Raw genomic sequence first — 25,080 nt, forward strand, 5'->3', positions numbered from 1 at the left:
AATTAGGCACTATATAGAAATTTATTTTGACAAATTAAATATACTGTCTAGGAATAAAGAACTAACTTCATTTAAAACGTTTTCTTATTAATCCCAAATAAATATTGTTGCCTTAGGGATGTAGAAAAATTCATTTACTGCTGGAGAATAAAAACTAAGACTGTCAGAATGCAAGCTAAAAGCAAATTTTTACTGTTTCACTGAATTTAATTAATCATTCTTAATAAATGTGTACAACAATGATCTGGCTAAAAGGGTACATTAAATCTGCCCACCAAATCGGTGATTTTTAAGGGAGATCTAATTTTCATAAATTGCTACTAATTGCTCGAAAGCAAGGAAACAGGTTTGAAAAAGTTGTAAAGTCAATCAAAAATGCCTCATACAAGAACTGGGCAAAATAATAGAAATAGTGAAAAGAAATTAGAAGAAAAACCGACTTATTTAGTACTGAATGTGGATTGCAGACGATTTCGAAATTTCCCTGGTTTCCAAGCGTGGTAATTTACAAAAGGAATAACTTAGGTCTGAAGTAAGAGTTATCATAAGTGGTATAAAAATTTGAACAAAAATCAACACATATTCGATACTTTTCGAAATCAGCTGGGGGAGGGGGGTGTGGTGGCAAGCCTTTTCTTATAAAAAGAGAAGGACAATGGCCTTTGGTTTAAACAATGGCAGGGCAAGAGGGGCAATTGTCCCCAAACCCTTCGCAGATTTAATCTCGTGACTGAGTTTGGTCATTCGAAGGCTTTCAGGGTTTAGCAAGAGAATTGTATAAAAAATTCTTTTACGAAATGTTAGTTCAAAGGAAAATGACAAATAAGAGGTTACTATAATATTATCAAAGACTTTTTTACGAAAAATTATTCTATCAAGATTTCTTCCTGAAATCTATCGTCGTTATCTTTATACAATTGAATCCCGTTGAGTTGTATCCCAGATACCTCGGATTTTGATATTTCTACCTTATACAAATCAAACTTCGTTCTCCAGATAAGTCGGACATCGGCTAAGTTTGACTATTCTGTTTATCCTCCCCCCTTGAAGTTCCGACTTAACAGGAATCAACTGTATCAAAACACATTTCTGGAATAAATAGTTTCTTGTCTAGGTGAGTTCACAGTCGTAAACACCCAGGTATATCTAAAATTTAGATAAAATTTATGTGATGACTACAAATATAAATTTAAAATCGAGGAATAGATCAGCTCTCAACAGAATGGTCTTTCGTACAAAGGCCAATAACAAACTGGTTAGTGCGGAAACTGAACGAGATATGCGATGTTATTTTACTCGAAATATTAAGCGATTGTCCTTGCATTTCCAACAACTCCTCTACCAATTTTCTAGCAGCTTTTTGATCCGATGATAAATCTTTGTAAAGTGAATTTAGATGTTCGGAGGTGGTCTTGCTATTCGTTCTACGAAAGACAGATTACATTGAATTGTGGGAAGCTAAGGGTAATATTTTTATTTAAACAGCCAGGCAGGGCCGTATTTATCATTGGTGATAGTAGATGAACAAAACTCTCAAAGGAGGAACTTTAGGCTAACTGGGGGCAAAAAGTCTCAACTTACACTTGCAGGAGGCGTGGGGAAATGAAAAATGCCCGGATCATTCAATTTTTCGAAACAGGACCCCCGACCAAGAGGTCCCTGAAATTTTGAAATATACATCCTTTTTAGGGCTATCATAGTATAAGTTGATTTAACGACAGACCACCCTTAATTTCGTGGTACGCATCCAGTTACCGAAAGTGCGGCTCGAAAAGTCGCTTCTCGTGAAATATTGAAGTTTGAATCATTCTAAAACAAGCTTCCATTTCCATGGCATCTAACCTGCAGTTAGCTAAGTAGAACAAAACAAATTAGCAAGGGTAGACAAAATCTGGGCGTTAAAAGTTAAATGTCGGAATGGGGATCTGCACAGATCTGTTTTTCAGGTGCAGGGACATGCGCAGAACTGTGTTCAGGCATGTGAATGAAATCTGGCATCAACTCGACACATTCGTCAACAAAGAACCAATCGAAAAGCCGGATGCGATCAGGCCAGTCAGAATCACTTCCAGATGCCTGGTATTTGTCACGTGCCAGGAAATCAACTCTTTTATGTGCCTACAGATGCTAACTGATACAAACCTTAAGCTCTCCACCAACGATAAAATTTCGTTTAAAGTATTCTTAATTTGTTTTGAGCTTTTATGAATCTGATCGAGACGACCCCTCTCTGCAACGAAATATGACTCAAGTTCGTGTCTTCCTTGCTTCTCTGTGTAGACTTGTGCTTGCAAATACTCCACGTACGCATGCGCCTGGGAGAAAGGATATGTAATCACTGCATTGCTTGTAAACTGGTCTGAGGTACATTCTGGGACCGCGGAACACATCAAGAATTGAAAGAGAAAGGGTGGACTAAATTTGTTTCAGTATGCTAATGTCAAGGGCAAAATATAATTAAAAGGAGGGTCAAAAGTTTTTATCGAAATCTTTAAGAGGGTACTAAATTCGATGCACACCCTCGATCTGAAGTCCCTGGGTATAATATGAATTAGCCAGCCTCAGCGGTCAACTGAATCGCTATTCAAACTTAAAATACCTGCTGAATCGCAGTTTCAGCGTCTGCATTTGTGGCCTGCTCTCCGTCCTAAAACGACAGATGTTTAAGATAGAAATTAAGAGAAACTAAATCCATAGTGAAACTTTAAGATGACTTCAATTATAACTTCGATTCTTTGAATTCTGAAAACTACAGGAAAAAAAAATTGATTCATAAACAGTAAAACCTAGATTGACATCCTCGCAACGAGGGCCATTGCAAAACAGAACAAATACTTTTGTCCCAAAACACTTATTCTATCATTGTACAAGTTATCTCTAGTCACCAGACACTCTCTTCATCGGACATCTCCCTACATCGGACAGCTCCCTACATCGGACAGCTCCCTACATCCCTGCAACGGACAATCCTGGTATTAAAAATTTCCGTCAAATCGAGGTTTTACAGTGTCTCTGTTTAATCTTCTATCTAGAATATTGGCGAAATCCCATATGGTTTTTGACATTGTTCTTAACACCCTCGAAACTGACCATGTTCAATGGACAAATGGGGGTATTGATAACAAATAACAGTGTTCTTTGCATTTTGAATAAATTGCCGACTTGAAACCCAATTGATCGATGATGTTTCGATTCGGGTTTAAAGTGGAAGGCATCATGTAGCTCGAGCAAGTTATGCCTGTTATTATTTCGCAATTCTTACCGTATTGCCTGCATCATCGTTGTTCCTTTGTCTCGAATTTTTTGATATAAAGGTTAGTAATTTCTTTCTTGGCCCCAGTTTACTATGAAAAAATATTAAACTCAGTTAGCAACAAAGAAGGGACAATGGTTCGGAATCAGAGGCAGATTCATTGCAAGAGTACAATGACTAAGGAAATTTTGATAATCTACTGAATTACTGTTGATATTTAGAAGATGATACTAGATGACGACACTAGGCATATAACACAGTGCTCAGTCAGATGACGTCTTGTGGCGGGAATATGTGGATGGCGCAAGAGAGCAGCTGCAATCCAGAAGTTTGAAAATAAGAATAGATAAAACAATAAACTCGGGAGGGAAATATACCCATGCACCTTTCGACTCCTTTTTGTGTCCTCTAACAATATATGAAAATAATTTAGGAAGACTCTGTTGCTGGGTTCCTGGGCTTCAGATCCAGGGGTCTGGGTTCGAGTACCTGCTATAGCAGGTCAATTAGAGTGAGGGAAGGAATAACGAAATGTAGTTGCATCAAGAGGAATGACCAGGACACAGTTCGATAAGCACAGTTTCTCAGTTTCCTAAAACTACCTTTTTAGTAAAAATGCCTTACTCGATGCCAATGTGCTTTAATTCTTCATCTGTTAGAGTGAGAAAAGTATCCATATCGATGTCCTCCTTCTCAAAACATGGGTAATATTTTGAGAGCTTTAAGTTCTCGAGAACATCAGCTAACGATTCCGTGTTTGTTTTCCCCTGATCCTGACTAGGTGACCAAACTTGGTGTTTGGGAGGCTCGTAGCAAATCCGGCTAACCCGTTTCTTTCTCGAGGGTATCACGATGCTGCAATGGAACAAGAGGCTGTTTCAGCAAAACAGATTTGGTCTAAAAATTGATTCAATTTGTATTCTATTTCTTTTTAAATTCTAAAGTTAAATAAAACAAATACTGGTAACTTTACAATTGAGTTTTCCCTTATAGCACAGAATCAGAAGATAAAATTTTGTAAAATTTGAAGGGCAAAAAAACAATTGAAAGGCTAAATGGTGGATTTGAAATATCAAATTCATTAACAACAACATATTGAAATAGTTGTTATCTATCTATAATTGTTATTCTATGGCTAGGCGGCTTAAATATTTAAAATTAATCAGTTTCACCAGGGTTAAATTTCATCAAAATATTTGTATACTTACGTCTGAGAAATATCGCCTTTTATTCCTGTAAAAAGAAAGGATAATCATGTTTACCATGGCTAGTGACTAAAAAGCTCTCACGAGTTTTTCGCATGTAGTGCAGCTTTCTTATAAACTTTCTTTTAAATTTAACATAAACTTTTTGCACAGTGTGTATGTATTTAGTAATCTATACTGCTAAATCAATTTTTCAATTTTTAATGTTAGAAACTGCTGCATCATAGTTTCTTAAAACCTAAAAACTTTTGCGGCTGTTTTGGAACTACATCGGTGCATTTTGTAAACTCAGTCTTCTATTATTGCCAGAGCTTTTTCTGGTTTTTCAAATTAGGCCTTTCATATCGATTTTCATTCTTCACAGGAAAGCATTCACAAAAATATCCTCACCATTGTCACTTGATGTCGGCTTCTCTGTCCCCGAATTTTTGTCAGCTAACGCCTAAAAGGCAGGAAAAGTATTGGTTGATAACGTGCACTTCAGTCACCGTTAGTCTGCCAACTACGAACGATCTTAGGCCATAAGAAACATTCAACTCAGAATCATAAAAGAAAACAAGACATTAGTCCTCGCAGATTTATTGTTTGAAAAAGTATATGGACATACGATTCTCAGACTTTGGTAACAAGGGGGGGTGCCAGCCACTGGACTGTAGAGTGAGGGGGGGGGGTGAATAAAAAAGTTAGGGGTCACCCTTTTTACAGTACAAAAACGCCATTTTACCTATAGAAGACGCCAATTTTACCAATAGGGAACCTTAATGACTTACTTTTGGATACGTAAAGACGCTTTCAAAATCACAGAATCACACAACAATGAGTACCCCTCTCCCAACAATCGTATCTGCCAGGCACCTCCAACCAAATTAATCATCAAAATACGCCTTTAAGGTAAGAGCTTTTGACCCTGTAACACCTAGCTCAAAAGTCTGAAGACATTACATTGATTTACTGTGTTTCTGTAGAAATGTGCCTGTTCTGCAAATATGACTCAAGAGAGCTCTTACACAGTTGGAAGGATACGACATCCCACTTGCTTAATTCTCATTAACTTTAAAATTGCAATTCTGAATTAAAAGAGCTAAGGATATTATTATCGATGGCTCTATGGTAAAGATTCCATGATAAAACGCTATTACTTCATGTCTAGTAGCTAGTAAGATAGCATAAAGGTGATATAATATTGTATCTAATTAAGTTTTAAAATCGGTGAGAGAATAAAGTACACAGGAGGAAGTATTAAATATATAGAAAAGTAAAATACATAAAAGGGAAAAATAAAGAAATATGCAAAAAAAATTAAAATAGCGGATTAATACGAACAATGAGATTTAGAACACAGAAAAAATTTTTAATTACCATATCAGCCATTTCTTTTTCTAGAGCCGAAAATTCTAAAAAAATCAGTAATGCATTAGAAAACATGCACGAGGGTTTACATAAAGACTAAAAGATGCAGCGAAAACAAATATTGGTTCAATTAATGATTTAGATTGCAGGAAAAAGTTGTAAAGCAACAAAAAGTCAATACCCAAAGCTTCGTATCTGATAAATATTGGAGGAAATATTTTGCATGTGAACAGCATGATTCGCTTATAAATTCACTCTCCTCCCCCTCTCCCTTCCCCCCTTTCCCCTCCCCTCCCCCTCCCCCAAAAACAAAACACATTCCGAAAATTTTAGTTTTTTCTGCAAAAGTTTTCTTTAGAATTTGTCTTTTAAAGATTTTTCAGCTATATTTACCTAATGAATTGCTTTTTTTACAAACAATGCAAAAATATCAATTAACACTACCCTTGACATTGGCATTCATAATTTTCAAGGAAAGTTATTTGACTTTCTTATTGTCGAGGTAATTCAATTGTTTTTCATGTTGCAGTAAAGATGAAACTTCTCAAAAAGTGTACAGACTGTTCATGTTCCAGAAATTAGCCCATTTTAAAGATGCCTACAGCAGATCGAGAGCTGCAAATCATTTCTTCAAACGCCCTTTTCCTTAAGCCTGTCGCCCTCTCCCCTTGTATTGTTTCGGCGTCCTTAATCAATTGAAGTGGATAGCAGCAGTGAATGACGTCACATAAACCAGGCAATTGAGACTCCCCTATCTTACCTGAATGAGACCAGGACGCTTCTACAGGCTCGTAGTCCCTGGCATCGATGGGGGCAACCATGTCACGGCCTCTGACGTTTTGGTTTTTGTTCTCAAGGCTTGCTGCGGCTCTGTAATAAAAATTTTATGAGGATTTCCAATCTAGTTTCCAATCCAGAGTTTCTAAGGTAAAATAAATTCAAGGGCCCGCCTCTACAAAGCAATGAGACCAGCTTAGTTAATTAATTCTCCGAAGGCCTGAAGGCGAATGTACATCAATGACATTGCTTCCTTCCCCATATTTATAGCCGCATGTTTCTGTTGATCGAAAGCATTTAGCGACAAAGATGCTAATTTGAAACTCTGGAAAACTACAGAATGATCTAGGTATAATCAGAAAGAGATTTGAAATTAAAATCGACGAAACGTCTTAAATGAATGCTTGGTCTTTGCAATAAAACTAAAAACAAGCTATTTTGCGAGTGGTAATACCAATTGATTTAGAATAAGACTGATGCAAAAAACAAACGAACGATAGGACAAGCTAATACTTCAATAAAAAGACATTAAGACTTGAATGAAATTTGACTGATTAATGTAACAAAACATTAAGCTCCAATATAAAAAAATACAGATAACATTTTGATGCCGCTAAAAGCAATGACAATATGTTGATGTATTCCTTAAAAATTTAAAATCCTCGAGAGGGCTGTTACAGCAAGAAACTTGAAAGAGCCTAACCATACCTCGCCTCTCTAGTAAGCCTTGCAATTTTTTCTGGGCCGTCTCTAATGCCACTGTCACTTGCAAATAGCCCTAAAGCAACATTTTAAAAAAGAGATCACGTAACTTTCTACTTCTAAAAGATTATACTTGTTTTACAATTTGTATCGTAAGTTAATGAAGATTGCAGATTAACGGTTTGTGGTTTAGCACTCTATGCCGTACTGGCAGAGCTGAACTCGCTTTGGACAGTAGATTGACAAATTTAGATAAAAAGACACATTTGAGGGAAATGAAAAAATGACTATCGTCCATGACTTCAAAAGTCCACTAGTCATGGAAGCAGAGCATAAACACAAAAACATAATTTAATTTCTTTTATTGCTCTTTGATTCTTATGAAACACTTTTCTACACAAGCAACTAGTGGCCGTTGCCAACACAAATATTTAACCACTGGTCACAAGAAAAACGTCTCGAATGTTTCCAAGCTCATGACTTTCAAAGGCTAGAAAACATCTTTTCACAGTTGACAATAAAAAAAAACGTTTTTAACAAAACATTTTGAAATTTTTGAAATGTGCGTACCAGATCCTTAGTGTATTGCCAAATTACCAAGTCAATTACTTTTTCTAATAAGTTTGAACATGAGTGTAGTACCAAGGTAAAACAAGATAAATAAAAAAAGAATAAGAATACTGTCAATAGCAATCGATAGATGCCAGCTGTCAATCAAAATTAGCCAATCAATAAGCTTATGAGTGGTATCACGCTCACTGATTGGCTAGGCCAATTGTAGCTCATCGGGTATCTTTCTAATCTTTATTACAATTAAAAGGCTCTACATCACCCTTTTCAACTCTCAACGGCAAAAGATTTTCTTTCTTACACTAAAGCCCTTACACCCAGCACTAAATTTGCAGTATCCTCGCATACCTGGTTCTCCTCTCAAGTTGGCTGTGTCTGTTTTCTGGCACATGTTTTCAACAATGTTGATGATGGTTATGTTACCAAAGCTGTGAGCCAGGCTGACGGCAGTCTCACCAAACTGGGATTTCGCGTTTAGATCTGCTCCCTGCAGAAATTAGAACCAGTATAACATGACCATTTAAAGAAAAGGAACGATAAAAAGCTATGGAAAACTCAAACAACAGCCTAAGTATAAAGATAACCATCAGACTGAGCAACATAATACAAATGCATGAGATTGGCCCTAAATCTTTCCTTTAGCTATAGGAATTGCAGTATTCATTGACCGGTCCAAAGAAGAAATCGAAAAAGACTAGCTGGAAATCCTTCTTCGTAACTAGCGGGAGGCAAGCAAAAAGGCCCAACAGGAGAAAGGGACAGAACAGCGTATACATAAGCCATATACATTAATTTTTCTTGTTTTGCGGCTCCTGGCTACATGAAGGCGGCATTTTCGGTAGCCGTAAGCGTTCCATCTTCTTTTGCGGATCCCTTACGCTATTGCAGAGGGAAGCGTATAGGACAGTGTCCCCAATATTCTAAGATCTTATCTTGCCAGTCACTTTGCAAAAATCCTGAGCTTCTCATCAAGCTAAAAAATTTCATATGCACCCTCACCCTCCCCAGTCAAAATGTACTTACGTTGCCTCTACACTTCACCTCTATTCTGTGACGGCCATGTTAAAAATGGGATCTATAGGGTTTAGGGCTTGAACCCCGCTTAAAAAATCAATTCGGCCAAGATCTCTGGCATGTCCTCGGGTTCCCTTATTGTTTAAGTCGTTCATTTATATTTTATTGTAGGCACAAGTCAAGGTACACATGCGTCCACTATATGGGGTTTTGGTGATCACAGTACTACTAGTTTCACATGATTTCGCCAACTGTTCTTTACAGCTTTTTGTCGAGGGGCGATTCACTCTTGCAAACAGCGTACGAGATTTTCCCTAAAACAAAACGATTTCTAGGGATTTTTAGATAAAACAATAGGATTTTCGCAAAAGGTGTACGAGATTTTCATAGAGTGATTTGCCCCTCGCTTTTTGTTGACAGAATCTTTTACAAAATCAGTCTGAGGCAAGCTCATGTTATCAATCCATCTCTATAGCAAGGAAGGGTACGCACCACAAAAATAACGACTCAGCGTATTCGGGTATAATTTTCCATAATTTACAGGAATTTCCGATTAACTACGTCGCATATTTTTGTTTGGCTTTTATCTGCAACTTCAGCCAATATATCCCCATTCTTTAACATAGTATTGTAATAACCAAGTATCCATGGAAACCAACTATGCATAGTGGATTGAAGTATCTTCCACAGAAGACCATTGTTGCCCTTTGTGCAGTGGTTCCCGGATCACGGCACCAACATAAAACAATTACGACTTATTGTCTAAGCACATTAGTTCGTTTCTAAAACAAATCAATGGATGCTCTTTAAAATTGAATGCATATTCAAATCGCATTGAAACAAGACTCTGTTATGAATAACCAGCAATGATACTTACATACTCAATGAGCATGCTAAATATGACTGCATGACCCTCGATGGCTGCAACCATAAGTGGTGTCAAATGCGTCTGAGACTGTCTGAAAGTAAAAATGTTTATTTTCAAGTTTTGACAAACAACCCTAAATGACAGCAAAAAAGGCATGGGTTTGTTTCTATCTGATTGCTTTGGCAAATTTTGATTTGTTTTGAAACAATTTCTTCTGATGATGTTGATAAGAATTCAGGACAACTGTGGAAATTGTCATGCTGCTAACTAAATTGAGAGTAAAACCAACAAAACACTTCATAAAAGCTAAACCTTGAATCTGAATTCTTCACAAAGTTGAAAACTTGATAACTTCTTTGCCTTGAAGGCCCTACCTTGATTCAATATCTGCTTCACAGTCCAGCAAAAGCTTGACAACATTAATATGCCCACCTTCAACAGCATGAAAAAGGGCAGTCTGGCCTTTTCTGTCTCTTTTATTTACGCATGCCCCTTGCTGAAAAAGAAACTCAAGTCTACAGAAAATCCTTGAAATTTTGATTAATTTATTTCATTATAGATGCAAATTATGGGCTCGGACACACTATCACTTGAAACATGACAAATCGTGACAAACATAATCCCTGTAGTCTTCTAACAATAGGTGCTAATCTGCTAGCATTTCTAGTGCGCCCAATTTGTCAACTTTCGCCTAATCCCTCAAAGGTTCTATTGTCCTGCCTTGAAGCAGAACCAACTCATGACCATAGAAATGCAGATACAAGTGTGCCCAGGCCTTATGTCAATTTCTGCTTGCTAAACATACAAATAAATACAAAATTAAGATTCAGTTGTTTTTGTTTGCATGCCTCCTCAATATTAATTTCTTTTTACCTTTCCATTTTTCCTAGGGTTTTCTAGGGCAAAAAATCTTAAAAATAAAGAATTTAAAGTAGCAAAATTTTGTCAGCATTTATTGAGTTTTCAGCTATCAGGAGGACTATTGAGGTCACACATGCATGCAAATGTCAAAAAGTAATATTGGTTTAATCAAAAATTTGATCCATAAAGAAATTAGCTATGATATTTTAGAATTACCTAGAAAAAGAGGAAGGGACACAGCCCCTTTTTGAAAAGCTGCTTGTAATTGATATTTCAGAATTCAGAAGGGCACAGAAATACATCTGATTGCTGATATTAACTAAGTTTAATACCAGCCCCTTGCCTGAGGCCTGTGAAAACAAATTGTGTCAAAAAGAAAAAAGATGAGAACAAAAGGAAATTGACCACCCTCTTCCAGAAACTGATTCTTAAACAATAAACCCCTTAGATATTTGTATGTATGATCTTATTTTGTAAAAAAAATAAATCCTTATAGTTTCGAATAGCAAAATGAAAAACAATACCATTCAAAAAACAAATGTGTTCAAAGCTGGCTGTTCCAAAAATGGAAGCATTTAGGGCAGCTTTGACATAACTGTTTCTCATAAACAATGTCTTGTCACGTTTAGATGTAAATTAAGTTTGAGCCAACATTAAAGGGGTGAAATCTATCTCCATTAAAAAAGTGCACCCTAGCTCCAATTGATGTCATATCCACCTTTTTATTCTTTTGTTTTTGCTCTAGCATCCCAAGGTAGTTTTTAGGACACTGAGAGGCTGTGCTTATCAAGTAGTGTGTTGGTCCTTCCTCTAGAAGTAACTACATCTTGTGTTTTCTATGCCTGGAATTACAGAGAGCTTGTGACTCACCTGACTCTAGGTGAAAGTTTGATCATACAGTATAATCCGGTTATAACGTACTTTAAGGGACCAGCGTATTAAGTATGTTTTATCCGAAGTATGTTGTAATGAGGGTAAGTAAAAATTGGTTAAAACCAAGCACACCTTTTGCCAGGACCAAGCACACCAGTATGTTACATCCGAAAGTACGTAATAACCGAGTATGCTATAACGGGATTCTACTGTATCAGGGACTCAAACAATGGGCCCTTGGATCTGTAGTCAGCACTTCTAGCCACAACTACATCTACATCTATTACAATAATCAGTAAAGCCCATAAGGGGCATCGCACTGAACTATTCTCACCCCTAGTTACGTGCTTTAAAATTTTTCATTTATTTACATAGCAGGAATATGATGCTATGAAAGAGGGGGCAATGCACCCCTTGATAGAATGCAGCAATAATACATGGGTTGAAAACACCAAACAAATGATAAATGATATCTAACCTGTAAAAGAAAATATGCTATGGATTCATTACCACAAGCCGATGCTAACATGAGGGCAGTTGTGCCAGTTTTTGGTGTACCTATTTTCACATCTGCACCTGCTTCAAGTAGCAAATTAACTATGGTATCCCTCCCAACATACGCAGCATACATCAGAGGAGTCCAGCCACCATTTTTATTCTTCCTGTCCAGTTCGGCTCCAGATTGTATTAGCTGGCGCACTGTAATAAAATCACCTATTAGACATGCTGTGTACAAATCGAGAGGGACTTCTTCGTCTTTTTCGAGGCTTTCAATCAGGGCCCGTTCCAGTGGGTCATGGTCCTCTTCACCTGTTGTCATGTTGAAGTAGCTAGCTATCTAGATATCAACAATCTAAACTGTTCAGTGTCCTTCCAGTGACTTTAATTGACCTATTTTAAGGTTAAAATCTCAGCCAAAGACTTCAGTTCCCTTGATATTGTTTGGACAAAAATTTCTTAAACCAAGCTTCTTACCAATCTTTATTTCTGAGAGGATCTTATGAAATGAAGAGAATTTTAATCATTTAGCAACAACAACGATTACTGTTTGAACAACGACAACAACAATTGTGTCTGAGACCACCAGTGATGACCACAGACCACTGATCAGTGCCACAGTGCCATAAGACACAATAATATTTCAGCATTCAATTAATTGCAAGGTAATCTTCTGCTAACAACATGAAAATAAATCACAAAAGTTGTAAATAACAATAAAATCAAGAAACTTAGTACTGATAGACACAAATCCCAAGAGTTCTCATACTTTCAAAACTGTGTACTCTTGCACGCACATGTGATGGGCATGGTTTTGGGCGTGGTTTTGGGCGTGGTTCTATTTCAGCTCGGGAAAATCCACCAGGCGTGAGTCCAGATAAAAATTTGAATGGAGTAGTAGCAGGAGCAAATGGGCTTACACCCTGAGGATAAGCTTTTAAGACCACGTCCATAGGAACCCTGATTGACGATGTTCCTATATATTTAATTATTTTAATTAATAATATTTAATTTTGCTTTTGTTGTTGCTGTCGTTTTCATGTCTGATTTAACGTGCAGGAAACACGGAGCCAGCAAGAGACGATTTTGCGTGGCCGTTGCGTCTTGATGAATTTACCGACTGACTATAATTTAGGGCGTATACACATAAAACGAGGGGACGCTACAAATGTATTGTTTATTACGTTACGTGGATACAAAGACGATGGAAGTGTTAATGACAGTGACACAATGGAAGACATGATTACGTTTAGACAATAGTCACTACACGTCTGCTTAGGCACAAATTTCCATCAGCGGTTGCCCAGAGCCGCAGAAAATAGACAAATGGTAAAATAGGACAATCCGGTACCAAGTCCCTAAAATATCAATTTTTCTGAAATAATTGTTTACTAAGTTGTTTTAGAGAGCTTACTGGCATTAGATAGCGGTTTTTAACCATGTAAGACAAAATTTTAGGCCTTATTTAAAATTTTGAATTTGAGATTCTCTAATGTTTTGATTTCAATACTAGGTTTCACGGAGGAAAAGCCTGTAAAATTTCCCTTTCACAAAACGGTAGTTGCAATCTTCACAAAAAACTGTCCCTGGTAGCGTTTCTATGGCTCTGAAAATGGGATAGAAGATAGAAATAAGTTTTTGTTCTAGTTTGCAAAAAGGATGTGCAACAAGTAAGAGGTAATGTCAAGTTCAGTGTAATTATTCTAGGTAAAAATACGATTTATAGAGGGTAAAGTTCGTGAACTTGGTAGAGAAGAAATAAATGCGTAATTGCAAAAATAAAACTGATACATATAATACGCTCTTGAAATTAGTATAACGCGAGAGAAATCCGGCTTTTCTGCATTTATCTTTTCCCGTGCGTCTTCTATCTTTCAGATAAATCGTGTTCTATTTTGGAAATTGTGCGTAGACGTTAAACTATAATTCATTTGAGAACAAGAGAAATTATAAAATAGATTCATATTGAACATGCAATTCATTTATTTGGGTACTTGTTTCCTATCCAAATGAAAGCGAAAAATCAGCTCAATATGTCAAAAATTGGGTAAGGTATGGCCAACGGATCACTGTTTTTTTTGCTCGGTTCATAAACTTTAGGGAAAAGACCAGAAGCAACACGTACTGCCGCTAAGGTAGCTTATTTTTTATTTCCGGGGTTAACTTCTTACAAAATTTTCCTCCGAAGTTTTTACCGCGGAAAAGTAAAAAAATTAAATTAATTTTTCACCCATCAGTTGCAGGCACTCAATTTTGCGGCCGCTGCGCAGCATGCCCTCTGCAGAGGCTGCTGATTTGAAATACGTCATGGGCCCGCCCAAACGCGTCTCAACGGTTATCAACGACGAACGGTTTTCACAACAGCCTCCATTTGTGAACAGCTGATGTGAATGGCGGGAGCTTCGTTTACTATGTTACTACATCGTTACAAATACTCGGATGCTGGTCTGGTTTGCGCACAATTTTGCAAAGTCTCTTCCTTATTTTGTTATTGACAATCCAAGGAGGCATTATAACAATGGTTACTACAGAAGAGAATGAAAATCAAGATATTCTCGAACTTCGATCGAGGAAAGTGAACAAGAACGTTTGTAGGGCTCTTTGGCAAGTAAATCATGAGCAAATCCAGCGAGATCTCGACAATGAGCAAAGTTCAATGGCAGAACATTACACTTCGAAGTACAACTTCAATTTCCAAGATGGATTTCCACTCAGAGGGAACTACAAATGGAAAAAAGTAGGCAGCAGCAGAGTTGCCCAACTTCAAACTAGGCCCACAGGACGTCACGAAGGCAAAAAGCAGGGGAGGGCAACAGTCGAGCAAAAAAGGAAAAGCAAAACAGCCAAAAAAGATCATACGTTAGTGGGTAATCCAATAAAGGTAAATAAAAGAAAGACTGGTGGAACAAAACCGACTCAAAGACGATCAACAAGGTCGAAAAGTGGTAGTGCGAGTACTTTAGGGCAACAGGTATGACACCGAAGCAACAAATAAATGGAATTGTGAATTCGATAGAGAAAGCTTAGCGTAAAACGAAGTATATAGAATTTTGTACCAAAGGTTTTGCAATAAATTAGAAATGAGTAATATTTTGTAGTATATAAACTTTAATAGAATTTTAACTTCATTTTAGTACTTATAATTTTGTTAATTTCGATTGAGAATTTCTAGGGCCTGTATCAGGCTTCTACTTTAGTAAAAGCAAGTTTCCGTTTTTGGTTGTTCTGTTGTTGATTATTAACATTTATTGTGTAGTAATGTGATGCTAACCTTGAAATACTGTTAATTTGGAAGGCACTAGGTAGTAGCATGTCTGAAAACACAGTTTCAAAGGTCTTTTTGTCTGCAATTTTGCAGAGTACTTTTGCAGAGCTAAAAATCGCTAGAATTGCCCAATATCCAGTATACTTATTGGCTCCAGAATTCTAATACGATTTTCCAGTGAAGTTGCAAATTTCTTACATAATTTTTGACATCAATATCTGACATATGATTTCAAACGACCTATATTTTTTGTATTATAATCTTAGTTAATCTTATTTTAATGAACCCAACCTAACAATTTTAGAAATTTATACCCTTCAAAATCATCTTGGCACTATGCTATGTCCAATCAGCTGTATATCTAATAAAATATACTATTCTGAATGCATAATTTGGAGTAAAAGTTTGTATAAAAGAGAACTTTATACAAATTTCCCATTGTGATGTCTACCATCATTATGAATCTTATCGAGTTGCATTGTATTTTTGAAGAAGTGAAAAGTTTTGCTATAAGAATCCTGTTGACATTTAGTTTTTTGATGAATTTTTTTGCAGACTGGTTTTTTTATTTAGAAAATGTACAGCCAAGGACTTTAAAGTACCCATAAAACTGCAACGAAAATCCCCCAAACAGCATATCTTTATGCGTGTGTATATAAGTATTTTGTATTGCATCATATACCCTGGACTGGTTTGACTTAGCTCCTGCTATACCAACCATTATTGCTGTTCATACAGAAATGATTTTTTATAGGAAACCTGCCAAAACTCCGTTTTTAAGATCAACAAAATTTGATTGTACCATGCATAGCAAATTTTTTACAGAGCTCTATATTTTGTTACCTGTGTATATTAGTCATTTTGTAGATGGTGTAATTATTTTCCTAACAATTGATATAGTTTTGGCAAGAGTAACATTTGTAGCAAAACTGACAACTCAACTTTGTCTTTATATCATTTCTCTTTTCTAATGAGGTAGTTACATTATGCCTTGCAGTTGCTTCGACAAGAGTTTTTGCAATGTTGTCTCGATATTGATGTATTGAAATATTTTGAATCCTATATTTCAGGTTTCTAACTCAAAGACAATCTTGAAAGTGGGCTTGCATCACAAAACACAAAGGGGGCTCGCATTAAGTTTGGCCAAACATTAGGGGGCATGTGCCCCTGGACCCCTGGTTTCTTTATCAATGCTTCCATGAAAATTTCTGGCTCTCAATCGTCATGAGAAAAAATTAATTGGCAAGCCAAAATGTAAAGAAATAGTTAGGTCAGTGTTCTCTAAAGTGATTCAAAAATAATTGTGGAACTTTGAGAGGCCCATAAAGTTTGGAGTGCAGAAAATTCCTTCTTGCCAAATTGAGATAGTTGTACAAAACCCAATTAGATAGCCATCACCTACTGCATTAGCTTGCCTTGCAAAAGTTCCAAAGTAATGATGTCATAGAAATATAATTGTCAAATTTTGGATCACATAACCTTTATTACAAATTGGCTGAGATATGGCAACATGAGCAGAGAATCTTTCCCCATCCCATCACTGAAATTTGGTCTTGTTTCATAACTTTATGAACCAGGTTAGAATGGAAGTAAAATGTTTTGATAGATAACAATTTCTTGAAATTATAACAGTAAGTCTTTTTTAACTGACCATATCTTGCCCAATCTTGAAAGTATTAAACTAATTTTGGACGTTAAGAGGTAGTTTTTGTTGCTTTCATAGCATTGGTCGAAATTAAGGAATTTTAAAAATAGATTTTTTATAACGTCACACTTTTATTCCCTTTACTCTACCACTCTTTGAATTTGCTGCCTGAGAACGTTTTAGCAAATCCATTGACAGCAATCTCAAGCGGGTGGAAATGCTATTAGAGCTTCTTTTATAAAAACAATGACTATAATTATGATCATGGTGATGATAACAAACATTATAATAAGACTAATGAAGACGATAATTATCCTAATACTCTGGAAAGAATTTCTGTTATCATAATCGATGACTGAGATCGTAGTATGCTGAGATGAATGAACGGATTGAATCCCCAATAGTCTTTTGCCATGAGTAATTAAAAATCTTCGTATTCAACTGTTGTCACGAAGACCCATGGGAAAATAGGAAGAAATGTTTTCGGCATGTGTACCTATTGTAAAATTCAAACGCAGCTTCAAATTATAAAAAATGTTACTGATTGTATTAATGATGGTACAATTTTCAACAAATAAACATTCGGATGATTAAATGTTCGTACCAAAGAATTGTCCGAAATTTTCCCGCCAGGAATTCTTGTGGAAAGATCTGTAAATGATGAATTCTACAAGAGGGTATCCAAGGCACCTGTTAACTTACCCTGGGTACCAGGGCATCATAAAGCGAGAGGCGAGGGGGTTCATTCCTTTTTTTATACTGGTATATTTTCTTCACATGTTCCTTTGCACTTCTTAGAGGCTCTGGCACCCAGAATACAATCAGCTTTTTTCTTCATGTTTGATTCTCTGCTTTAAGAAATGACAAAAGAAAACAAAAATGCCAGTTCTCTCAACACTAATTTTAATTACTCACCACGCGTAAAAGAAATGTCCTGAGCCTAAATCATAAGACTGATCTTGGCAAATTGCCAAATTACCTTCGTAAATATATGATGGATTTCACCAAAAATGCCGAAACATTAGAAACCACGACGTGAGAAATCAAGATCTAGGTAATTTAACGTGACGTCACATAAATGTCTTATGCTCCTCAAAAAACTTGCTAGAAATAATTATATTCTCTGCTTGATATTTTTAAATACCAATAAAACATATCGAATAAGACGATTGGAGAGAAATGCCTTTTCTCTTTATACAAACAATAAAATGGTTAGATAAAAAAAAGAAATACATCAACTTGTTAAATCACGAGTCCATATGCTTTAATGTTAAAAAATGTTTCCACTCGAAATGCCCCTTCTTTCTTTCTAATATCCTATGTATGCTAAAGAAATATACCCTTTACAATACTATAAGAAATACTCCTTTTAAAAAGTAAACGTTTTCCCATATTAATAATTAATTATCCTAAAATATAATCTCAAATGGCAAGGGCTTGAAGAAGCAAGTAACGATTGTCCCTGACAGGGGGGTGATGGCTCTCTAGTTTTTCATGAGCGATCTGCTAAAGACCTGACAGTAAAATCACCTTAAAGAATGTAAAAAAGTTCATTTATATCGTTTACTTTTAATAACCCTCGACCCATCATCCCGATCTGGAAGGTCAAAGTACACTGGAAACAAGGACTTGATTCTAAAATATTAGTCCTCTCTTGTTCTAAGAGATTAGTCAGTGAGATACTGAAAATGTGAAATAGATGCATCTGTTCTTACAGCTCAAGAATACCAATAAATGATCATTGAGAAAAGCAATGTAGCTAAAAACAAACTGCATACACCAACTCAACTTACGGAATCGTTTTGGAAATTTCTCCAAATCTAAATACATAAATTTTTTAAGCTCAGATTTGGTTTCATCACCATAATTTTAGGCCGGATACAGTTTTTTATATTGTTTGTGCTTGTATATTAGATTTTAAGGAGAAATGAAGCTTAAAAACTTTTAAGGGATTTGACCGCAAAAATCTTTCTTGGTGAAACTTCTTTACCCCCACCCCCCACTAGTCGCCAATCACGATCAAATCCCTTATAAATTTTTTATCTTCTTGTCGTCATAAAATGAAAACTTCCAAGTACACTAAAATCATTGCTCTAAATCCGAATCTAAGGTCAGACATTTTTTACAAACAATTTTAAAGAATTTTTCAAAATGAGGTCGTAAGTCGAATTGGTGTATTCTTTCATTCTTTTGGCCATGATGAAACAAGCATCCACGATTTTAGGAAACTGAAGGGCTTAGCTTTGCCATCGCCTGTTCAACTTTGGTGGCAATCTATGGTTTACTTAAAACACAAAATTTTGCTGTGTTAAAATCGAAGGAAATTCACATCAATCTAATAAATTATTGATTAGATTTATTTCTGCGTTGACATCGTTGTTTTATGGTACTGGAAATGCCCCGGCACTTTCTCTCGACAATGCCGGTTACTTATACGTCTGAATCCGCATAGCTTTGTCTGAAACCGGACATCAGCGAATCCATAGAGCCAGTCTGTTGGAACAAAAAACCCGGATTAGCTGAAAGACTTTGACACAAGCTTTGAAGACAAAACAAAGAAACCAAATCCAATTTCTTTGAAATCAATCAGTTATGTTATCTTTAAAAACAAATGTTATATTACTTGGCCCAAAAGCCAAAAACTTTCTTGAAATTTCATTATCATTCGATGCAATGTTTGTGTAGTCATCTTATAAATACCGGTAATTTTGGGAATGTAGGAATAAATTTATTTTCTGAAGGAATCTACAATAGACTCGCAAATTTTTTCCCTAAAATTTCCTATTCTGCCAAAAGAGTACAAGAAGTAAGCCGTTAACGAACCATGCCAACAAACAGGGCCAGTTTCTCCTGTAGCATCTCGTATTTGCTTCTAAGGTCGTCTTGGTACATTGTTTGATCCGGTTTAATTAGCGCTGCATTCAGTTCCAGCGCTCGTCCACAAAATGTAACAAAGTCTCTGTGAATAAATGAATCGTTCGTGAAAAGTTGGCAGTCAAAAAGATCGCAACACAACAAACAACAAAACTGGAAGAGACCAAAGCAAGTGACAGCGAATGTAGAAAATACTGGGAAAAGAAAATATGGCCACAAATTATGAAAAGAGTTGATGTCTAGTAGTTCATCGATAATTCCCAAACAAGGTAATTTGGCAGATTCTGAAAGTGTAGTGCTCTCTTTGAGTCTATTTAGTATATTCTAATTTTGATTATAATGTCAGAGTGGGCAAATTGGGAGAAGGAAAGTGAAAATTCCAAAAAGGGTTAAGAAAGACAGCTGCCATTATTTGACTTCTACAAAAATTCTTTTATCTTGCTGGGCCTGTAGAAATAATGATGGAGCAATAAATGATGGGGATTTTTGCATTGCTGTGGCGAAATAGTTGTCACAAACATTTTTGAACTTTGTTTTACAATATCCGTAGAGCATTCCGGTTAAATTCTTCGCGCTAAACCATCGAAAGCTCGGTTCTGTACCTACCAGATTTACTGACGGCCAATTCTCTCTTGCAAAAAGTGCACGAGATTTCCACGAAAACAAAAGGATTTTCAAAAAATTTCAGATAAAACAATAGGATTTCCACGAAATGTATACGATATTTTCAAAGAGTGATTTCTCCTCGCAAATAACAAGCCCTAACGAGTTTTGGTAAAAATAGACGGGTAAGATTCAGAATATTACGAAAGCTCAAAGGATGATCAAACTGAAGTCGATAGTTACCGATAAACTGATTTGAGCGTCTCAATATGTTTCGCGGGGTACTCTTTCACGACTGAGCTTGACAAAAATGTTGTAGCGTAGGCCAGAGGACCAGCGTTGACCTTAGCAAAAAATGTAATAATTAGAATACATTATAATCAAACGGTAAATGTACGAGCAAAAGGAATATGATTTCCGTTTCTAGAAACGGAGAATGTAATAACATAAACTTCAGACCAGAAATTCGCTTTTCAGTTCAAAGGATTGCCAAAAACATGGACCATGACTCTGTTTAGCTTTTTCCAGAGTAAAGCTATAAATATTGGAACATTCGTATGTGTATTAATGAGCAAGACCAAACTTAATATGTAAGCAACAAGGGACGCCAAGATCAAACGTATAACATAGAAATGATCAAGGATTCCAATTGGTGAGAACCGCTAAGGAGGGCTTAGAATACTTCAAAATAAACGCCTTTGTAGAGAAGTACGCAAGCAGCCTTTCCACTAGCCCGGGTTAAAACAAAAACGGGTTAAAAGTTATCCGTTTCTTCGTCGCGTTCCCACTAACCCACTTGAAAAACGGATAGGTTCGGAAACGGGTCTCAGAGTGGGTCAGTTTTAAGCCAGGTATCTTTTGATCCACCTGCGAGTTAATGGAAACGCCGAAACTCGGATAACTTCTGACCCACTTGAAACAACAGCAATGTTTAAGAATTGAGATGGCGCCAAAAATCACGTGCTTCCATTGGCCTACAGGGATGGAAATTGAAGGACTGTTGATGCACATACTGATTTCTCTTACAACTCTGCGTACGTATGGGGGTCGAAGAAAATTACCGTTTTCATTGACTCACTTTAAAAACGGATAACTTTAACCCGGTTTTGTTTTAACCCGGACTAGTGGAAAGGCTGCCTTAATTTGGGAAAAATAGAAAATAGTCGGGAAAAATGTTTCCTTTTTAAAGAGTATATGGTAAAAATGCTTCTTATATCAATGGCAAGAAGATACTCTCTTGAGACCCTTCATTTCAGAAAAGAGAAAAAATAGCACAGGGAAATTGGTTCAGGTCAACGTCCCTTCAGTGTATAAACTGTTTATATATGAAGCAAAATACAGGACCTGGCATTTCCCTTGCGAAAACATGCTCACTCGATCGCTGCCTAAATAAAATATCGCTTAAATTGAACAAGTCACCTAATTGAAGGAAAACCGCCTATCTCAACCTCATCAACTGAGCCCAACTTCGCTTTATTTTGGCAACCCAAGGCTTTGCTTCAAATAAAATTCGCAAAGCTAAAAGGAGACATCAAACGAAGCTTTCTAGAACTTGGGAGGCAAACAAAACCTTAATACCTGCACGCTGACACTTCCTTGAAGCTTAAGCTGTAGCTTCTTCATGTCGGGTGGGTTCAAGTTGATCACGTGATCAAGCTCCTTCAAACGAGTCTGCATTTCCTCAATAGCTACCTATAACGGGAATTATGAGAACAGATTGAAAATGCGAAAGAGCAAGCTACAATCCTTGCCAAAGTCTTGGTACACTAACGTCAGTTTACCATGGTAAATTCAGCTATTCTCTTCCTCCCTTTGAACAATGTTAGTTCACTATAGAATGACGATGGAGATTAGGAAGTACGCTTTTTCTGTGACATCTTTGCTATTTTTCTAAATTATCAACATTGTTTAGGGGGGAAGGGGGTGCAGAAATAGGAGTATCCGGGAAACGAATTGAAAAACATAAAAACACAACGCAAATTGCTAGATGTTCCAAGTACTTTTGGCAATGATTGTGCAAAAACTAAAGAAGATCGTTGTCTACCTGTCTTTAAATACAGTACTCGATGTCCAACAAGTCGAGCTGGGCACGCTTTGATGTGTACTTTGAACAGGAATTGCCTTTTTGCAAATCAAATCAAAGCAAATCAAAGTTTTAGACTTAATGCGACCATATCGTAACTGTTTAAGACCATACCAAAAAATATTAGCACACTAAAAAATTACTTAACACATGGGACTTTCTTTTATTGTCTTCGCGATGTTTTACTTAAAAACATGAGATTTGACGTAAATACAATGGAAAAAGATAGAAATTCATCTCACCTCTAAAGGAGACAACTCGTACATTTCTTGCTGAACAACTAAAATTCGTTTCTTGACATAAGGAAAACAGTGAGATGCTAAAAAGACAAAAACTTTTATTGGAAAAAGACCTTAATTATTCATGCAGCAGAAGTTCCGTTTATACGAAGAATTGCAAATAATTTTGCAGTTAAATAAACTACTTTTTATTGAGCCTCAGCTAAGCAAAAGATACAATGGAGCAGAAAAATAAAAGATATCATAGGATATCATTCGTATCAAAGAGGTTATGCTAAATCAATATCAGATGTTAGTATCGTTGGGCAAGGGACGATCTGATCAAAAATAATTTTAAAAGTTGGAACCAAGGGAAAATGGTGCTACTTTGCTTTTCCATGGAGAAATAATCAATTCTATGGAGTTTTTGCAATGGATATTTTCAAATTCAAAATATATTCTTTTGACAGTATAGCAAGGACCGAAAACAGCATTCAAAAATATGGAAATCAAGATGAAAACGCCATACTTGTCAGAATTGTCTTGCGCTTATGTTGCTCAGACAGCGCGCCATGGGCTTTTCCTGATAACGTGAATGGGGTTTCGAAAACAAACCGCCGAATATTGTTTTCCCGCTCAAAATCAGTTGGTCGCCTTTGAAGCTCATCCTCGTCAAAATACGGTCTGACAAATGTTAGCTATAAAAGATTCGAAACAAGATAAATAGAAAGAGACATTACAATAAACTACAAAATTCAAATTTAGAAGAAGGGCTAGACTGCAGTTTAGCGACCCACTTTTCTGTGTCCTGGCCGAAAGTTGAATTGAATCGCTACTGCCTAGCAACGATGACGCGAGCAAAAGAGAATGAAGATTTTCAGAAACCAAGACATTTGTTTATAACTGGATATGGAGTAAAATGAATCAATCTATGATGAATTAAAAGGCAGCTAAAAGAATCAAAGAGCGAGGTCATCCAAACTGATTTTGAAACTGATGTATAGCTGCAATTGTGCGAGAGTGAATCCTTAACTGGCTGAGCCTGTGAGATTCGAACTTTCGATTGTTCAGAAATCTTGCTAGATCGAAAGATTTGTAATTCAATTCAACTTCCGACCAGGGAACAAAAAGTGGGTCGCTAAAGTGCAGTCGCCCGAGAAGAAGTACACTAAAGATGTAAAATTAAAAATTAAAATGGATTTTGCATCCCTATCAATCAGTTTTCGTTTACACCAATTTTAAAAAATGTGAGCAGAAGTTGAGCGTTTTCGAGGATTGAACGACGAAGGATCCAGTTGATAAAAAAAGAATTGGATCAAACAAGGAAATCAAGTTAAAAGTGAAACAACCACCAAAATTACGACGTGCTCAGACCAACGGTGAAATTCTTTGCCGAGCTTAGAAGCTGATTCATTTTTATTACAGGTGAAAATGTTCTCTATTACAGCAAATAAACTTGTCATAAATATACAGAAAGGGAAAAGATTAATCTAAAGAGTTGCTGGAAGCAGAATCGTGTCAAGAAAAATTAAATTTTTCACTTGTTTTATATGTATACCGTCAGAAAATTTTGGCAAACGAATTGAACGTCACGTAAAAGCGCTTCAAATATACCCTACAAAGGGGTTCTAAAATAATGTTGATAAACTTGTAGTGACATGCATTGTAACAATGACGTCAACGGATTTGCCATGTCAATCAAATGCAAATCATGTGTGTGACTCAACACAGCCTTCTCTCTGAAATTTCAATAATGACAAAATTCAAGGATGAAACTAAATGCAGCAGCAAATTGTGAATACATATTTTCTCATCTTTCAAAACAGTATGTCGCATTTTATTTACCCTTATTCTTCAGTTCTTTTCACTGTATTAAAAGTTTTCACTGTATCACTGTATTGAAGTTCAGGCTGCCTGTTCTTAATTTTTTCGAAAATCTGAGGCTGGATTGTTCCTATTTTGGTTTCAAAATTGTTAAGGTGTAAGCAGTGGAGTTGCTAGCCATTGCGCTCTAGGGGGGTATTCAGGCCTCACTTGCCAACTAAGTGAATGGAACATCTTTGATTTGCCGACAAGTTTGAAAGTCCACCGAAAAAAAACACATGGCTAAAAATCCTCGTTTTTTAAATGTTTTTCAAAAGTGAATTTTACAGTAGTTCAGCCTTAGCTTGTTCTTAAATTGTTCTTAACTTTTGACAAATTTTTAAGCGCGTGCTCTTATAAAATTGCTCTTATAAAAATTGGGTGTAACCACACATAACCAAGTGAGACCGCCAGGAGATAATCTAGCATATAACTTACTTGAATGTAGTTGACTGCTGGATTGAGCTCCTCTGCTTTCACCTGTCGGGAGGAAGAATGTGGATGTGCTGGTAATATGTAGGGTAGAGGGGAGTTCAAAAAAGGAGAGGGGAGGGGAGG

The 25,080-nt window shown here is 36.4% G+C and overlaps 2 protein-coding genes across 4 annotated transcripts in view; both read right to left on the reverse strand.

Annotated features, from left to right (window-relative positions):
* Positions 1–2: 2 nt before the first annotated feature.
* On the reverse strand, positions 3–12,510 carry LOC148957299 (ankyrin repeat and SAM domain-containing protein 3-like). 3 transcript variants are annotated; one of them, XM_089115543.1, is made up of 14 exons: positions 11,952–12,510; positions 10,114–10,235; positions 9,749–9,830; positions 8,206–8,344; positions 7,294–7,363; positions 6,569–6,678; positions 5,818–5,852; positions 4,849–4,900; positions 4,462–4,486; positions 3,878–4,108; positions 3,263–3,344; positions 2,600–2,647; positions 2,143–2,315; positions 3–1,424 (listed from the first exon to the last, which is right to left on the reverse strand). In XM_089115543.1, the coding sequence occupies exons 1-14, from the start codon at positions 12,291–12,293 to the stop codon at positions 1,208–1,210; spliced, it is 1,728 nt and encodes a 575-aa protein (XP_088971669.1). In that variant the 5' UTR covers positions 12,294–12,510; the 3' UTR covers positions 3–1,207. The 3 variants fall into 3 exon arrangements, with proteins under 3 accessions (XP_088971669.1, XP_088971671.1, XP_088971670.1); XM_089115545.1 differs by having other exon boundaries at positions 10,172–10,235; positions 11,984–12,117; XM_089115544.1 differs by having other exon boundaries at positions 11,984–12,117.
* A 5,253-nt stretch (positions 12,511–17,763) lies between these two features.
* LOC148957300 (dedicator of cytokinesis protein 9-like) overlaps positions 17,764–25,080 on the reverse strand; it is a 41,572-nt gene continuing 34,255 nt past the window's right edge. The window contains exons 49-55 of the mRNA XM_089115507.1: positions 24,961–25,002; positions 23,189–23,357; positions 22,684–22,760; positions 21,937–22,050; positions 20,602–20,702; positions 19,705–19,840; positions 17,764–19,374 (exon numbers count right to left, since the gene is read on the reverse strand). Of these exons, the coding sequence (XP_088971633.1) occupies positions 19,312–19,374; positions 19,705–19,840; positions 20,602–20,702; positions 21,937–22,050; positions 22,684–22,760; positions 23,189–23,357; positions 24,961–25,002 (702 nt within the window). The 3' untranslated portion in view covers positions 17,764–19,311. The remainder of the gene's footprint in view (positions 19,375–19,704; positions 19,841–20,601; positions 20,703–21,936; positions 22,051–22,683; positions 22,761–23,188; positions 23,358–24,960; positions 25,003–25,080) is intronic.

The sequence above is a fragment of the Rhopilema esculentum genome, unplaced genomic scaffold (assembly GCF_057945365.1).
Source record: "Rhopilema esculentum isolate cy_ngs unplaced genomic scaffold, ASM5794536v1 HiC_scaffold_34, whole genome shotgun sequence".
NCBI classification, from domain to species: Eukaryota; Metazoa; Cnidaria; class Scyphozoa; order Rhizostomeae; family Rhizostomatidae; genus Rhopilema; species Rhopilema esculentum.